The sequence below is a fragment of the Herpailurus yagouaroundi genome, unplaced genomic scaffold (genome assembly GCF_014898765.1).
Source record: "Herpailurus yagouaroundi ecotype Mexico unplaced genomic scaffold, PumYag 163, whole genome shotgun sequence".
NCBI classification, from domain to species: Eukaryota; Metazoa; Chordata; class Mammalia; order Carnivora; family Felidae; genus Herpailurus; species Herpailurus yagouaroundi.
Window position 1 is genome coordinate 36,978,207 of NW_024412404.1, and position 18,181 is coordinate 36,996,387.

General features: G+C 40.6%; 1 protein-coding gene across 1 annotated transcript in view; it reads right to left on the reverse strand.

Moving 5' to 3' along the window:
- The window catches only part of ARHGAP19 (Rho GTPase activating protein 19), a 70,864-nt gene extending 53,937 nt beyond the window's left edge, over window positions 1-16,927 (reverse strand). The window contains exon 1 of the mRNA XM_040486031.1: window positions 16,841-16,927. Within this exon, the coding sequence (XP_040341965.1) occupies window positions 16,841-16,896 (56 nt within the window). The 5' untranslated portion in view covers window positions 16,897-16,927. The remainder of the gene's footprint in view (window positions 1-16,840) is intronic.
- Between the last annotated feature and the right edge of the window lie 1,254 nt (window positions 16,928-18,181).

The window sequence follows — 18,181 nt, forward strand, 5'->3', positions numbered from 1 at the left end:
TACTTACTTAAGTGGTAAAATTGTAAAGAGAAGCAAAGATATATTTACCATAAAATTCAGGAAACTGGCTACCTTTGAGGAGTAGTAATTAAGAAAAGGAGGCAAAAAGGGGAGTTGAGGGGAGTTTCCAGGGTGCTAGCACTATTCTTGTGATAAATCATGGAGCTATGGGAAAAAGGAGCTTCATTTGAATGACTTATAGCTAATGTTAAGGTTTACTGAAGCTGGGCAATAGGAAAATACTGATCATATTATTCTACATTCTTGTATGTAGAACCACATCTTCCAAGATAAATCTTTTTTTTTAATTTTTTTTTTAACGTTTATTTATTTTTGAGACAGAGAGAGACAGAGCATGAATGGGGGAGGAGCAGAGAAAGAGGGAGACACAGAATCGGAACCAGGCTCCAGGCTCTGGGCCATCAGCCCAGAGCCCGACGCGGGGCTCGAACTCACAGACCGTAAGATCATGACCTGAGCTGAAGTCAGATGCTTAACCGACTGAGCCACCCAGGCACTCCCTTCCAAGATAAATCTTAAGAAACCAAGCAGATTTGACCTAAATCTTGCTACAACTTGATGTTAATATCATAGAAAGTCAAAGTGAATAGTAAAGGTTAACTTCCTCATCACAGGAGTTTTTGATACGTGAACAGAACCAGGAGAATTAGTAGTTAGGCAGTAGGCATACAGAGATAGTTAGGACTCCAGTATTTAAATGCATATATTAGGTAACTATCCCAAAGAAGAATAAGAGGCAGGGTCTATTAAAAAGGAAACTTTGGGGGCGCCTAGGTGGCGCAGTCGGTTAAGCGTCCGACTTCAGCCAGGTCACGATCTCGCGGTCCGTGAGTTCGAGCCCCGCGTCGGGCTCTGGGCTGATGGCTCAGAGCCTGGAGCCTGCTTCCGATTCTGTGTCTCCCTCTCTCTCTGCCCCTCCCCCATTCATGCTCTGTCTCTCTCTGTCCCAAAAATAAATAAATGTTGAAAAAAAAAAGTTTTAAAAGGAAACTTTGGGGGCATCTGGCTGGCTCAATTGGTAGAGAATGTATGTGACTCTTGATCTCAGGGTCGTGAGTTCAAGCCCCACCTTAGACATAGAGCTTACATTTAAAAAAAAAAAAAGAAAAACGGCACAAAAAGAGACACTCAGATCAATGAAACAGAATAGAGAACCCAGAAATGGACCCACAAACATATGGCCAATTAATCTTTAACAAAGCAGGAATGAATATCCAATGGAATAAAGACAGGCTCTTCAGCAAATGGTGCTGGGAAAACTGGACAGCAACATGCAGAAAAATGAACCTGGACCACTTTCTTACAGCATACACAAAAATAAACTCAAAATGGATGAAAGACCTAAATGTAAGACAGGAAGCCATCAAAATCCTCGAGGAGAAAGCAGGCAAAAACCTCTTTGATCTTGGCCGCAGCAACTTCTTACTCAACACATCTCCAGAGGCAAGGGAATCAAAAGCAAACATGAACTATTGGGACCTCATCAAAATAAAAAGCTTCTACACAGCAAAGGAAACAAGCAGCAAAACTAAAAGGCAACCAACAGAATGGGAGAAGATATTTGCAAACAACGTATCAGATAAAGGATTAGTATCCAAAATCTATAAAGAACTTACCAAATTCAACACCCAAAAAACAAATAATCCAGTGAAGAAATGGGCAAAAAACATGAATAGACACTTCTCCAAAGAAGACATCCAGACGGCCAATCGACACATGAAAAAATGCTCAAGGGGCACCTGGGTAGCTCAGTCAGTTAAGCCTCTGACTTCAGCTTCAGGTCATGATCTTGTACTCTGGGAGTTCGAGCCCCTCAGGCTCTGTGCTGACAGCTCAGAGCCTGGAGCCTGCTTCGGATTTTGTGTCTCCTTCTCTCTCTACCCCTCCGCCTCTCATGCTCTCTCTCGCTCTCTTTCTCAAAAATAAATAAACATTAAAAAAAGAAAGAAAAAAAAAAGAAAAAATGCTCAACATCACTCATCATCAGGGAACTACAAATCAAAACCACAATGAGACGCCACTTCAAACCTGTCAGAATGGCTAACATTAACAACCCAGGCGACAACAGATGGCGGCGAGAATGCAGAGAAAGAGGATCTCTTTTGCATTGTTGGTGGGAATGCAAGCTGGTGCAGCCACTCTGGAAAACAGTATGGAGGTTCCTCAAAAAATTAAAAATATAGAACTACCCTATGACCAGCAATTGCACTACTAGGTATTGATCCAAGGGATACAGGTGTGCTGTTTCAAAGAGGCACATGCACCCCAATGTTTATAGCAGTGCTATCAACAATAACCAAAGTATGGAAAGAGCCCAAATGTCCACTGATGGATGAATGGATAAAGAAGATGTGGTATAGGGGCGCCTGGGTGGCGCAGTCGGTTGGGCGTCCGACTTCAGCCAGGTCACGATCTCGCAGTCCGTGAGTTCGAGCCCCGCGTCAGGCTCTGGGCTGATGGCTCAGAGCCTGGAGCCTGTTTCCGATTCTGTGTCTCCCTCTCTCTCTGCCCTTCCCCCGTTCATGCTCTGTCTCTCTCTGTCCCAAAAATAAATAAACGTTGAAAAAAAAAATTAAAAAAAAAAAAAAAAAGATGTGGTATATATATACAATGGAGTATTACTTGGCAATCAAAAAGAATGAAATCTTGCTATTTGCAACTACATGGATGGAACTAGAGGTATTATGCCAAATGAAATTAATCAGAGAAAGACAAACAGCATATGGCTTTACTCATATGAGGACTTTAAAATACAAAACGAACATAAGGGAAGGGAAGGAAGAATAATATAAAAACAGGGAGGGGAACAAAACATAAAAAACTCTTAAATATACAGAACAAACAGAGGGTTGCTGGAGGGGTTGTGGGAAGGGGGACGGGCTAAATGGGTAAGGGACATTAAGGAATCTACTTCTGAAATCATTGTTGCACTATATGTTAACTAACTTGGATATAAATTTAAAAATAAATAAATTATTAAAAATAAGAAAGAAAGAAAGAAAGAAAGAAAGAAAGAAAGAAAGAAAGAAAGAAAGAAAGAAAAAGAAAAATTTGTATAACCTACTTATTGTCTGCTATGATTACTCTTACCACTAGATGGAAGTCTACATGTAAGGTAATCTGCTTAGTGAAAGAACTAGAAACAGAATCCACAGCTGAAAAATCAATTACAGAATAATGAAATGCAAGTGCTTTTGAGGCATGTTGAACCCATGAATCTGCAAAATTCAAGACAGTGGGGGGAAAAATATGTATCCTGCAGATGTATCTTTTGGCTGACTGCTACCAAAACTGCATACCCACAAAAACTAAATGTTTCCTCCCTAGTGAATTGCTTAACTTGATTTGTTCTCCAAGAACCACAACCTTGGCAACATCTATCAAAATATGAGCTATATTTAAAGTTGTCTAAATCTGACTTACCACCCTAAGAGAAGTAGGCACTCTCTGACTACTTTTTCAACTGTCTGGCTCTGAAATATGGCTTTCAATGTGTCACTTTCTGGGAGAGCTGTTAGATAGGAATACACAGAAGCATTAAACGAGAGGCTATTCTTCCTTTTTCTGCATATAAATTTAAACTGGTATCATGAAAAGTTGTATATATAGAGAAAGGATAAAACAAACCCCATGTGCCCAAGCTGGCAGCATTTTTGTATAACAAAAACAGTTCAAAGTTGACAAGTAGTACTACAAGGTTTCAGCAAATAATATCCAATTTCTTAGACAAGAAACATTTATATCCTAAAGTCCACCCTTAGAGTAGCTGTCCAAGGTTTTGTAATTAGGACCTCTTATCTCTAATTTAGACGCCAAAAGTCTGCAAAAGTATATTTGTCCTCTACATTTGATCTCAACATAAACTAATTTCAAAGTACTAGAGCAACTTAACCTGAAATAAATTATTTAGAAATTAAAGAATTCCTGGAGCGTCTGGGTGGCTCAGTGTGTTAAGCATCTGATTTTGGCTCAGGTCGTGATCTCATGGTTTGTGGGCTGGAGCCCCGAATCCGGCTCTGTGCTGACAGTGGGAGCCTACTTCAGACTCTTTCTCTCCCTCTATCTCTGCCCCCCACCTCAAAAAATAAACAAACATTAAAAAAAATTGTTTTTTAAGAAACTAAAGAATTCCTGATTGCTTATCTTAACCTTAACATTTTTGGAAATCTGACCTAAGATTTTGCCCTATAGAATGACGACCCAATGTCCTCAGTCAAGAGGGCTAATTATACTTCCTCAAAGTATCAGTAACACAAATTTATTAACATGTATTTACTTGCCAATTTGTATCCTTTTTGGGTGTCACAAGAATTGGTATTAATTCTGCTGCTGCCACCTCTCTTAATTTTTCTCCGTCAGGCAGGTATACAATAAGAAAGTTTATTTGAATTAGAAAAATTACATCAAAATTCCTTATTTGGAGAAAGTTCTAAAAGATGCTTTGCTGACAATACAGTGTCTCTCTTATCATTACCTAAAATCTGTTTACTACTCAGAAAAGTATAGTCCAAACTTCAGGAGACTCTCTTTTCCAACAGACTTTAAATGACATGAGCCTCAGGCAACTAAAACACAAAGTACTTCTATGTATGATCAGATTAGGTTCCAAAGACTACTTCTAAATCTATTTGTTCCAAAGTCCAGAGTGATCCTATCCAAGAGACAGCAAGTGCTTTTGCTCTGACATGTGACATTCATATCTTTAAAAAGAGCTTCTATTACCTTAGTCAATATTCTACAAACCTAATCATAAGTCTCTTCAACTAGCATAAGAAGGTGAAATCATAGTCACTCATGTGTCATTTAAAATCAAACTAACCATGATCTACTGAGTGCTTTGTAATTTTAAGAAATCATAAGGTACAGGGACAAGACACTAAGGTAATTTGCTGGCCTCCAGAAGTTTAAAATTCACTCAGCTTTTATTTTTTTCCCCCCACTACCTCTATTTTCAAAAATACAAGTAGCCAATTGCAGGTATAATTAAGCACAGGAGCACCTAGAGATGACTTTGAAAATTAGGTTGTAAACAATTTTTGATTGTATTTGCATATATACGTTATTTTAAAGAGCTCTTTCGGCAACTGCTAAAAATCCTTTGCATTGCAAGCGATTATGAGACTTTTTCACAGCAGTATGTCTTAAGCAACCTCCACTTTGGGAAAACACATACCTTCCCACTCCGTCTGAATGACACCAACTGTTGAGAAGATGGAATGCTGAAAAGATAGCATTCTAATATATGGGATTTTATGGTGCATCAAGTATGTAATACTTTCGAAATACTTTTTGAAAGTTTAAATATTCTAGGGGCGCCTGGGTGGCGCAGTCGGTTAAGCGTCCGACTTCAGCCAGGTCACGATCTCACGGTCTGTGAGTTCGAGCCCCGCGTCGGGCTCTGGGCTGATGGCTCAGAGCCTGGAGCCTGTTTCCGATTCTGTGTCTCCCTCTCTCTCTGCCCCTCCCCCGTTCATGCTGTCTCTCTCTGTCCCAAAAATAAATAAACGTTGAAAAAAAAAAAAAAAGAAAGTTTAAATATTCTAATGTCTTTTCAACACTTTTATTTCTCAATACCCAAAAAGAATCTATGTTGTCAGTTAAAATACTTACACTTTAATAAAATTTAGGCTTTATCCCCTATACAATCTTAATATACATACCCTGTATTTAAATTTTCAATAAAGGGGCACCAGGGTGGCTCAGTTGGTTAAGTGTCCAACTTCGGCTCAGGTCATAATCTCACAGTTCACGAGTTCAAGCCCTACATGGGCTCTGCGCTAACAGTGTGGAGCCTGTTTCAGATCCTCTGTCCCCCTCTCTCTCTGCCCCTCCCCATAAACATTTAAAAAATAAAAATAAAAAAATAAACCTTCAATGAAAACTGTTAACACATGATGTAGGCATGTTTCACACTGGTGGACTTTGATTGCAAGAGCCTGGTCACAAGGATAGCTGCCACAAAATGACCTTACCAAAAGAAAAAATATTAATAAAGTAAGCCTTGACACTTGAGTGAAGAAACTATTATTGCAACCAAGGGAAGGACTGTGAGGATTCTAAAATGCACAAAAACTTAAAAATGATAAGTAGACTTAAGTATACAAAAGCTAGCCATACTTCAAAGTACAACTTCTAGTGCATGTAGCAATCTCCAATCAAACTATAAAAGAAAGTCATTGATGATAATGCCAAGTATAATATTACTAAATTGTATCACTGTATACTTTCTTGGTTTCTCCCCCAATTCTGTTTCCTATTATTTGGTGAGTTATTCTTTAGCTTCATTAATATTACTTACTTGGTTTTATTTTTGTAATTGTGTTCAACATGAAAATAAGTGAAGAACTTTCTCATTATATAATCCCAATATCACTCTTTAGGTTAGTTTCTAAATTAATAAGGTTCTCCCCTACCCAAAGGTATAATTAAAACACATTTAGCAAATGTAGCTCTCATTATTGTGGCATGCAATTACAAATTTAATATTAAGACCTCTGTAGTATCTATATTTCATTCATGAATTTTGCTTTTTATTCATAGTGATAGAACCCAGCTAAGAGGGCTTTATCTCTAATCAGATGACATATTATCTTAAAACTGTCAAATAATGTTTTACTTATTTATAATAACACATTTCAGAGACTTGGACAAAGATCAACCAAACTATTTTAATTTTCTATGGGAAAAAATGAAAAGAACAAATAAATAAAAACACAATCATATAATGTTACATTTCTGAAGTGGATATAGCTTTATGTGATATGTTGGACATTTTCTGTTAAACTGGGGGAAGTTTATTTGTCATAGATTGGCTCAGATTATTATTCCATTTTTGTAATCTTACTGAGTCCCAAGAAATTAGTTTTATGCTACATAATAAACTCTGGTCAGTAAACAAGAGAAATAAAGCTCAAACTTGACTACATTTATTTGAAACTGATCCATATGTCTTTATTTTTTTTTTTATTTTTTTTTCAACGTATTTATTTATTTTTGGGACAGAGAGAGACAGAGCATGAGCGGGGGAGGGGCAGAGAGAGAGGAGACACAGAATCGGAAACAGGCTCCAGGCTCCGAGCCATCAGCCCAGAGCCTGACGCGGGGCTCGAACTCACAGACCGAGAGATCGTGACCTGGCTGAAGTCGGACGCTTAACCGACTGCGCCACCCAGGCGCCCCATAACTGATCCATATGTCTTTAAACGAAACATCTCATCTCCGTATTTGTGTATACAAGCAATATTTTAATTATGTATTAATTTTTCAAAAGCCAAAGTGTTATTACTTCAGCACAACTAAATTCAGTAGGGGGTGACTAAATTTTTCTATGGTTCCATTTCATTCTGGTGTCCAGCTTTCATAGTTCAACCTGACAAATCACCTGTATTTAATCTAGTAACTGATACTATTATTATGTTTTCATATGATCATCTTAAAAGTTATGGCTTTATAGTGTTATAGTTATGAATTTCACACTAACACTTTCCCGTTATAAAATGTACTATCATTAACGCACTCCATATTTGAATAATTACTTATAAGGTAGATCACAAAACTTGTGAACATCTGACAAAATAATTTTCCCCACTATATTACTACAGTTTTACACTTGATTACAAAAAAGAATGATAGCTTTCCTACAAAATTTTAAGTATAACTAAAGACCATAACACAAAAGATAATACAAGATCATTAACTGCCCAATCCATGGTACAAACAATAAAAGATGTACAAATTCAGTAGGAGAGAGGCGCCTAGGTGGCTCGGTCAGTTAAGCGTCCAACTTCAGCTCAGGTCATGATCTCATGGCTCATGAGTTTGAGCCCTGCATCAGGCCTTCTGCTGTCAGTGTAGAACCTCTTCAGATCCTCTGTCCCCCTCTCTCTCTGCCCCTCCCCCGCTCATTCTCATACTCTCTCTCTCTCAAAAATAAACATTAAAAAAAAAAGAAGGTAGGAGAGACACTCTCACTCTTATACAAGAGATGAGATTTGAGGTAGATCTTAAAGATGAATAGGGTTTGGACAGTGGAAAAAAGAAATAAGTAGTACTTAAATAAGGGGCTTGTTGGTTTGGTTGGTTTTTTAAGAAACATAAAATGTGGGGCACCTGGGTGCCTCAGTCGATTAAGCATCCAACTCTCGGTATCGGCTTGGGTCATGATCCCACAGTTTCATGAGTTCAAGCCCCTCATCCGGCTCTGCTCTGGCAGCGCAGAACCTGCTTGGGATTCTCTCTCTCTCTCTCTCTCTCTCTCTCTCTCTCTGCCCCTCTCCCACTCACACTGTCTCTGTCTCTCTCAAAATAAATTTAAAAAAGAAAAGAAAAGAAAAGAAACATAAAATATGTTCTCCACATACTTATGGCAAGCCCTTTTCAAAACATAACGTTAAATAGAGGGGAGTATACAGAGGGGTTAATGAAATAGAGCAGTGGACATCTGTTTTTTGCATACCCGACATCTATTTCCCCCTTCCTCTGGTAAGAGCACCCCTATTCTCCTTTGGGCAATAAGCTCTCCCCATCTTTCAATGTATGTGGTTTGCCACCAATATCGACCCTACTCTCTGGGCAGCAAGTGTGAGCTCAGGACCCAGGCTTAACCAATGGAAACATTCTATCCTCCTCATTGATTCAGACAAAGGCCCACAGAGTCAAACCAGGAAAAGATTTAATTCCAGAGTCATGCTAGATGCTAAGATTGCTAAACCTGTGGAATGTGAGACTGAAGCTGCTGGTGGTCCTTTACTGCATCTTTTGTAAAGAACTTGCCTTTTCAAAAAGCAGGAAAAAAAGGAAGGAAACCAGATCTAAGGAAGCAAGAAGCAGATGCCTCATGACACTGAGATTTGAGAATTTCAATACAGACTAAGCCATGCTCGATCTACCCCTTGGACTTTTCATTTTCTTAAGCCAATCGATAGCATCTCTTTGCTTAAGCTAGTTTAAGTTTCTGTCACATATAACTGAAAGAATCCTAATAAATATAAATGCTAAAAATGTCACCCCCTAGGGGCGCCTGGGTGGCTCAGTCAGTTGGGCGCCCAACTTCGGCTCAGGTCATGATCTCACAGCTCATGAGTTCGAGCCCCGCGTCAAGCTATTGTGCTGACCATTCGGAACCTGGAGCCTGCTTCGGATTCTGTGTGTGTGTCTCTCTCTGCCCCTAACCCACTCACATTCTGTCTCTATCCTTCTCAAGAATAAACATTTTTTTTTTAATTAAAAAAAAAAATGTCAGCCCCTAGTATAAATCCCAGCCCCTCTTTGGTCATTTTGGTATTCCGCCTCCCTACTTCTTCCTTGGGAAATCTCTCTTCTCCTAGATCACCTCTTGCTGGGCTCATTATCACCACTGCCTCTAAAGCCTGCCCTAAGGCTGTGGCTGGCAGCCTCTACTAGGAAGTTACCCTCTCTTCTCCATATTTTCTTTTTAATTTTTATCTTATCACTTGTGCTTCTCCTTTCTGTACCATTTTTCCAATGCTTCTTGGCTTTTTAATAAGCCAGTCTTGGGTTTTCTTACAATGTGAACTTCTGTTCAGCCAAATGCACCAATCACAGCACACAGCATGCAGCCTTCGGTTCTTCAGCTCAGCTCATTTCGGTGATTTTCATTGTCCCACGTTATTCAAAGGTTCGTTTAAAAAAAAATAACAAAACTTTCAAGCTTAATGCTGTGTTATGCCAAATAACTGATGCCGATATTAAATCTAAATTCAGGATAAAAGGGTATTACTCTAATAAGTATAACTAAAAACTACACTTGTTCAAAAGATTCATGTGCAATACCCAGACCTAGAACAAGGCCAAAAAAAATTATTATACATTAGACCCTGGCAGAAATGCAATTAACTCTTTTAAAATTATATATATTTCAAGATCATTACAAACAACAATTTCTAAAACTTCGTATAACTACCTACCGGAAACCCCATTTAAAGATAGGGAAATACGAAAGTAACTTGCTCAAAGACACAAACTGCTTTAATTGAGAGAACAGTATCAATAAACAACACACCCTCTGTGATCTCTGCAAGTTTGAAACTGCAAAGATCAGTAAGGTAATACTAACACTTTACACATCAGCATGCCTCAAAAAAATAAAATACAGATAAGCAATAGTTATCAGGTTAAATATAATTTAACAGTCTTGGGGGGCTTGGGGGGCTCAATCCGTTGAGCGTCCAACCTCAGCTCAGGTCATAAGCTCACAGTTTGTGAGTTCAAGCCCCGCATGAGGCTCTCTGTTGTCAGCACAGAGCCCACTTTGGATCCTCTGCCCTGCTCTCTCTCTGCCCCTTCCCTGCTGGTTCTATATCAAAATAAATACATAAACTTTAAAAAAATAGATAAATATAATTTAACAGTCTTGCTCTAGGTTCTTTATTCCAGGAAACAGTCATTCTATCTAGAAAGCATATAGACTTTTACAAGTTTACATGCAAATAAGTGTGTCAGTGCAAATTTAACCACCCATCACTCCCTTGTCTTCTCTGATGTGTTTCTGTCCCTCCTCATTCTTTCAGATCCTACCCAGTATCTCATCCTCTTCCATAGAAGTCTTAGGAAGTGCTACAGCAAGAGAGGCAAAGAATTAGAGCGAGATGATTATCCACATGTGCCAGTTATTGATTTCATGCCTCTCACCCACCGTTGCCTACTCTGCGAAAATGGAGCTGGAGCCCTTAAATATATTTCCTTCTCCAGGCACCTGGATGGCTCAGTTGGTTAAGTATCCAACTCCTGGTTTCCACTCCGGTTATGACCTCAGGGTTCGTGGTTTGACACCCCCCCACCCGCCCCCAGTGTGGAGCCTGCTTGGGATTCTCTCTCTTTCCCTCTCTCTCTGCCTCTCCCCACTCATAAGCTCTCTCTCAAAATAAATTTGTTTACTTAAAGTTTATGTATTTTCTTCTCCAGCTGGCATGACAATGAGAGTTCATAAAGAACACAGGGGTGACACTGCAGGAGGAGGAGCCTTTCCCTTTCCCTGGCCCCAGGGCACTCCACTAGGAAAGCTCCTGCAGCATGCACAGCTTCTCCAGTACCCAGATCCCACAGCATAGGCAGCTTCTCCAGTGACAGCCTCCTGCAGTCTATGGCACTGAGCAGCACCCATAAGCCAGTAGCTCCCTAGGAACAGCTTTCCCCAGTACCCTAAAGCGTGGATTTCTAGCAGGTCCTATAAGGTGAATTTCCAACAAGTTCCACCACAGCAACTTTTCTGCCATTCAATGTGAGCCATAGCCATGCCTTAAACAAAGCGTGGACCTCTTTCTTGTACGTTCTATCTCAGCCCTAAGGATTATAGTGGATTCTTTTTTTTTTTTTAATCAAGGTATAAATGGCAAATAAAATTGCAAGATGTTTAAAGTGTACAACATGATGATTCAATATATATAAGCTGATTCTGATATCTACTATTTATATAATCTTTAGAGATCTCTTTTACTTACTAGCCAGTCCCTGTTAACTCCAATCCCACTATAGTTAACAATTCTTTATGTTAAACACTTTTTGCTCAAATTACTGTATAGTTTCTGTATCCTAGTTGAACCTCAACTGATCTATCAGGTAAAACTAGCAAACCATCAGCACAAAATAGATGGGCTCTGGCATTTCTAGAAAAAAACCCATCCTAAAAAATGATTAATAACAGTGTAGTTAAGAGAATTCATACAAGGTAACCAGAGGGTATCTTCAAGAAGGAAATGAGATCACTGCTGTTAAAAAATAATAATAATAATAAGCATTGATATAATCAACTGTAGTGTATCCCTCCCAAAGATAAAATAAGGCAAACTGGTGTACATAACTTGTATATTCTTTGTGCAAATTACCAAATTTGCATTTAGCAATTGGCTTCTTGTGAGCCTGAATGGAGTCAGTCTCCTCAAACCCACCTAATGGATAAAATAGTGTCTGAACTCACAATAACAAAAACAGACTGCCACTCTCTGATGACCTTCCACATAACCAACCAGCAACCTCCAGCTTTAACATTTGTTAATCTCACAAACTCTACAAAAGGTCAGAAGCAAAGAAAAGTAAGCCACTTTTATGTGGATTATTTTAAAATTCTATTCCTTCTTCCCCTCTCCTTCCACAAGACTGGCCTTGTCTATAAATATAATGATCAAACCCTCTAAGCCAGGTAATTGATAAAAATATAAAATGAAATGATTCAGATTCAAGAAAGACCATTGAAGCAGGTCTGCATGGCTCAGTCAGTTAAGTGTCCAACTCTTGATCTCAGAGCACATCATGATCTCACAATTCATGGGGTCGAGCCCCAAGTCAGGCTCTGTGCTGACAGTGTGAAGCCCGTTTGGGATTCTCTCTCTCTCCCTCTCTCCCTGTCCTCCTGCTCACTTGTGCTCTCTCTAAATAAATAAATAAACTTTAAAAATGAAAAAAAGAGGGGCGCCTGGGTGGCGCAGTCGGTTAAGCGTCCGACTTCAGCCAGGTCACGATCTCGCGGTCCGTGGGTTCGAGCCCCACGTCGGGCTCTGGGCTGATGGCTCAGAGCCTGGAGCCTGTTTCCGATTCTGTGTCTCCCTCTCTCTCTGCCCCTCCCCCGTTCATGCTCTGTCTCTCTCTGTCCCAAAAATGAATAAACGTTGAAAAAAAAATGAAAAAAAGAAAAATCACTGAAGAATCTATTCCTGTGCCTGCTTTGGCAGCACATACACTAAAATTGAAGAATCTATTCCTCATTACCCTTCACATAGAATATTTTTTAATGTTTATTTATTTTTGAGAGAGAGAGAGAGGGAGAGAGAGAGAAAATACAAGCGGGGGAGGGGAAGACAGAGAGGGGGACAGAGCCTGTCACAGGGCTCAAACTCATGAACCGTGAGATCACGACCTGAGCCAAAGTCCCACACTCAGCCAACTGAGCCACCCAGGTGCCCCCCTTCGGATAGGATTTGACAGCACAAATACAAAACTGGATTCAGGTATTTAAATCATGTTTTCCCACTTGTGCATGTGAGAAGAGGCAAGTCTTCCAAAGATCAGTAAAGGTTCCATTTTTCACTTTTTTTTTTCCATCTATCACTTTTCTTAAGGGCCACACTGCTGTCTTATCAAAGGAAGAACAATATAACAAAAAGTCTTCAGGAAATTATGTGTTGAGTAACCAATATTCCACTCTCTATGGTGTATTTAAATTAGCAGAATACAGGACCCTTTCCCCATCTATAGGACTTTCCTTATCCTCCAAAAACAATTCCAAAATGGAATGCAAGCATCCAGTAAGTAGTTGTTTCCTAAGCTTCCTGCTGTTCCTAAATTCTAGAAACAGGCTTGGGCCCCAAAACTTGGACACTGCTGGCATATTAACTGTCACCAACTTATGACAAATGTTATCACTACCATGGCTTGTTATGCTTCCCTCCAACCCTGGATGTTCCCATTTGCTTTTCTAGGTTCACAGCAGGTTTCTTTTTCCCCGTGAGTTTTGGGGTTAAAAAGCTTGTGACTCTTTGTTATCAATTTCCCCTCTTCATCTAATAATAGCACTTTTATTATATGTCTGTTTAATTCAAAAAGTACTGAACTGGGCGCCTATATGGCTCAGTTGTCAAGCATCCAACTTCGGCTCAGGTCATGATCTCACGGTTCATGAGTTCAAGTCCCACATCGGACAAGCTTGAACCCTGCATCGGGTGAGCTCGTGCTCTGCTTCAGGTGAGCCTCACTTCTCTCTCTCTCTCCCTCTCTCTCTCTCTCTCTCCCTCACTCTCTCTCTTCCCCCTTTCTCTGTCTCTCTCTCCCTCTGCCCCTCCTGGGATTCTCTCTCTGCCCCTCTCTCACTTGTGCCCTCTCTCTCTCTCTCTCTCTCTCAAAAAAAAAAAAAAAAAAAAAGGTACTGAACTGTATTTCCCTACTGCCAATTATGTAGGAGAAATGGCTACAGATTTTCCTGCTTTAGCTTTTCTCTCTTTGGCCTTTGAAAGTCTTAAATATTTTTATATTGCTATTGGTAGAGTGGATAGCTTCTATTTGTGGATTCCCCTTTAGAATTGTTCACTTAAGAGTAACTTGAAGGTAGGGGACCCTGGGTGGCTCAGTCATTTGAGCATCCAACTTCGGCTCAGGTCATGATCTCAGTTCCTAAGATCAAGCCCCGCATCAGGCTCTGAGCTGACAGCATGGAGCCTACTTGGAATTCTTTCTCTCCCTCTCTCTCTGCCTCTCCCCCACACAAGCACACACACACATACTCTCTCTCAAAATAGACTTAAAAAAAAAAGACTATTATTCATTCATTATTGACCACCTATGCAAAGCTAAGCACCGGGAATATGTAATAAAAATAAACATGTGTCCTGCCCTCAAAAAGCCTTACAGAAACCTGAATTTTCTTTTATAATAGGAAATTGATAAAAAGTTTCAAATTCAAATAAAATTCTGTAAATACCTGCTGATCATATAACTAAACCTGGCACTTAAAACTTAAATTCAATTGGCAACATCCTTTAAAGGAATTCAAACCATTCCTGCTACAGACTAGTATTTTGTCTTCAGGTTTTCATCACAATTCAAGATTTTAAAGCAGGATGAGAGATCAGCTCATCAAATTTATCAATCCCCTCTACAGTGTCCAGGCACCAATGATCAACCATTTATAGACACCTCCAAGAGTGAAAAACTCTTCCCTGTAAGATATTAACACACTCAACCATGTCTATCTCAGCTAGGGAAGGAGTCCAGTGCCCATTCATAAACCCAACTTCCCAAGACTTGGAATCTCTTATTCAATACAAATGGCACCAAGAGACACCAAAGTGTTTACACTTTACACTGAGGCAATGAGAATAATCTCACTCTACTAAATTCTAATATATAAGTAATCAGTTGAGACAACTAAGGTCTCAAGGCTGTGGCAAGACCACCTGGAAATTCTTTCTGGGAAAAGCTATCTTTTGGTGTGCCTGTAGAAATTATGATTTCTTAAACTGCAGATCTGTTCTTTAGTTCTACCAGGAAAAAGAAAATCTATCACATAATGAATGGTTATTACCTGCTAGGCTCAGTACTAAGCACTTTATTTTTTTTTTTTTTTATTTTTTTTCTTAATGTTTATTTATTTTTGAGAGAGAGAGAAACAGAGTGTGAGTGCAGGAGGGGCAGAGAGAGAGGAAGACACGGAATCTGAAGCAGGCTCCAGGCTCTGAGCTGTCAACATAGAGCCCTACACGGGGCTCAAACTCTCCAACTGTGAGATCATGACCTGAGCTGAAGTTGGATGCTTAACCAACTGAGCCACCCAGGTGCCCCAGGTCTAAGCACTTTAAAAGGACTGTCTAATTTAATACTGACATTCTCTGGAGTAGACACCATTGTGCCCATTTATAAATAAAGACACTGAAGCTGAGAGAGGTTTAAAAATTGGCTGAGTATTTTATATATGATCCAGCAATCCCGCTTGTATTTATCCAAAAGTATTGAAATCAGGATCTCAAAGAATTACTGGCACTCTCACGTTCACTGAGGCACAATTAACAATCACTAAGGTATGGAACAAGTTAAATGTCCATGGACAGATGAATGGAATAGCAAAATGTGGTATATACACAGAATGGAATATTACTCAGCTTTTAGAAAGAAGAAAATTCTGCAATAGGTGACAACATGGATGAACCTTATAAGCCAGGTACTGGAAGACAAATGATTCCACTTCTATATATGAGGTACTAAAATAGTCAATTTCATAGAACGTTAGAGTAGAATGGTGGTTGCCGGGACTGGGAGAGGGGCAATGGGAAGTTACTAATTAACAGGCATAAAGTTCCAGTTAAGCAAGATGAATAAGCTCTTGGGGCGCCTGGGTGGCTCAGTCGGCTGAGCATCCGACTTCGGCTCAGGTCATGATCTCACAGTTCGTGAGTTCGAGCCCTGCGTCAGGCTCTGTGCTGACAGCTTGGAGCCTGGAACCTGCTTCTGATTTCTGTCTCCCTGTCTCTTTGCCCCTCCCCCGCTCATGCTCTGTCTCTCTCTCTCTCTCTCTCTGTCAAAAATAAAAAATTTAAAGATGAATAAGCTCTTGAGATATGCTGTACAACACTGTACCTATCGTCAACAATATTATCTCATACACTGAAAATTTTGCTAAGAGGGTTCGCGCGTGGATGGCTCAGTCGGTTCAGCGGCTGACTTCAGCTTCGGTCATGATCTCAGGGTTAGTGAGTTGGGGCCCCTACACAGGGCTCTCGGTCAGTGTGGGGTCGCTTGGGATCCTCTGTCCCCCTCTCTCTCTGCCCTTTCCCACCCTCAGAAATAAACATTTACTTTAATTATTTATTTATTTATTTATTTATTTATTTACTAAGAGGGTAGCCCTCGTGTTAAGTATTCTAAAGCACAACGAAAAATTTTATTTAATTGGCACAAGAACTCAAACCCATTTCTGGCACTCCAACCCTCGCTCCGACTTTAACACATATACTGCGGTACTGACAGAGCTCTCTCCCGGCACTGTGTGACGTTAGGGAATTCGCTTAACAGCTCTGGGCTTGAGTTTCCTCACCAAGGAAGCTCAGCGCAAAAGCAAGCAGGGCTGCCACCACCAACCGGTGGGTCTGCAGCCAACGCTGCGGACAGACCTCCGGAGAGGGCATCAACGGGACCAAGTGGAGGCCAGGCTGGATCCCAGCTCCTGAGCCAGACCGCAGGCGTGAAGGTGAGAAACGCGGTGGCAGGAAACAACAAAGCGTGGCCCCGCTGGGTCACCATGACCCAAAGGAAAAGCGTCAGTACGACCAGCCCACGGCCTCGTTTCCAAGGAAGCTGGACCAAGAACTCGGCTCACCTCCGGCGGGAATCCCTGGCTGGCACCTCCCCTTCACTCTGCGCCTCTGTCGCCATCTTAGTCAGCAAACTTCTTTCTCCGCCCCCATATCCGGCCCCGCCCCCACGCCTTCGGATTGGCTAAGGTGTTTCCCCCCTCTTCCATGCGATTGGGTGACTTTACCACCCCTCCGCAACCTAAACAGTTTCATGATATTATTGGTCTATTCAAATTACTAACGGTCATTGGTCGCCCCCAGCCCTGGCGGAAAAAAAAAAAAGGATCCCGGAGGAGACCGAGCCCCGAGACCTGCTGGGGGTTGTAGTTTCTTGTTTTGATTAGCCCTTCGTATTCCACCTACTTTTTAAGGTTCAAGTCAGAAATCCCCAGCCTAGGCTCAAATTATGACACAGAGACACATGCCTAGAAGGCTAGGTATAGCGCGGAAAACAAGAAGTATGTAACTATTACATTTCGTTCACAGCCCGCTTGCTTCAGACAGTCACACAGCACAGCCGTGGGTCACTTCTGCTTCTTTCCACACGCTCCCTTCCGGCTTCCCAGAGCACCCACAGACTTTGCCTCTCTGGTCTGAAACATGGAACCAAAGGCTGCCTAACTTTGTCCCTGACTGAGCTTTAATGCTTAGTGATAGAAATAATCATAATTCTGCTTGCTCTCCCTGCCTCATGGGCTTCTAGTGAGGATTCACTTCTAGTGAGGCAACAGATGTGGGAACATTGTAAACCTAAGGCATTAATGTTTTTTTCTGTACTGTTTTACTATGCAGGATTTTTCTAGGGATATTTTTCTTGGGGTTCCTTCGGACATCCTTTCCTGTGAGGTTCCTCCCAGCATTCTTCCCTTTCACTAAGCTCTACCCACATGTGTTTCAGTTTCTCAGCAAACTCTTCCTGCCTCCAGCCTTTGCACTTGTTACTTTTTCTGACTGGCCCATTTTTCACTTTATTATTGGTCAGGTCTCAGCTTAAATGTCAGTGGTTGGGATGGCTTCCATGGCCCCCACTATATTAAATCAGTTTACCGACTACACTTTCACAGAGCACTCTATACTCGCCCTTCATAGCTTTCATAACCACTTAAAATTATGTAGTTGTTTGTATGACTATTTATTTCCTGTGAAGTTTCCCAACTAGACTTCCTACCACACATGCACAGAGACTACATCTATTTTGCTCCCCATGGCTTCTGACACATAGTGACCTTTCAATAAATAGTTTTTGAACAAATGATTAAACAAGTCCTCAGATTATATAATCCAAAACAAAAACTGAATCTCATGATCCAATAGGTTATTTCAATTGATGACTTCATATTAAAAGTTTGATGAGGGGCGCCTGG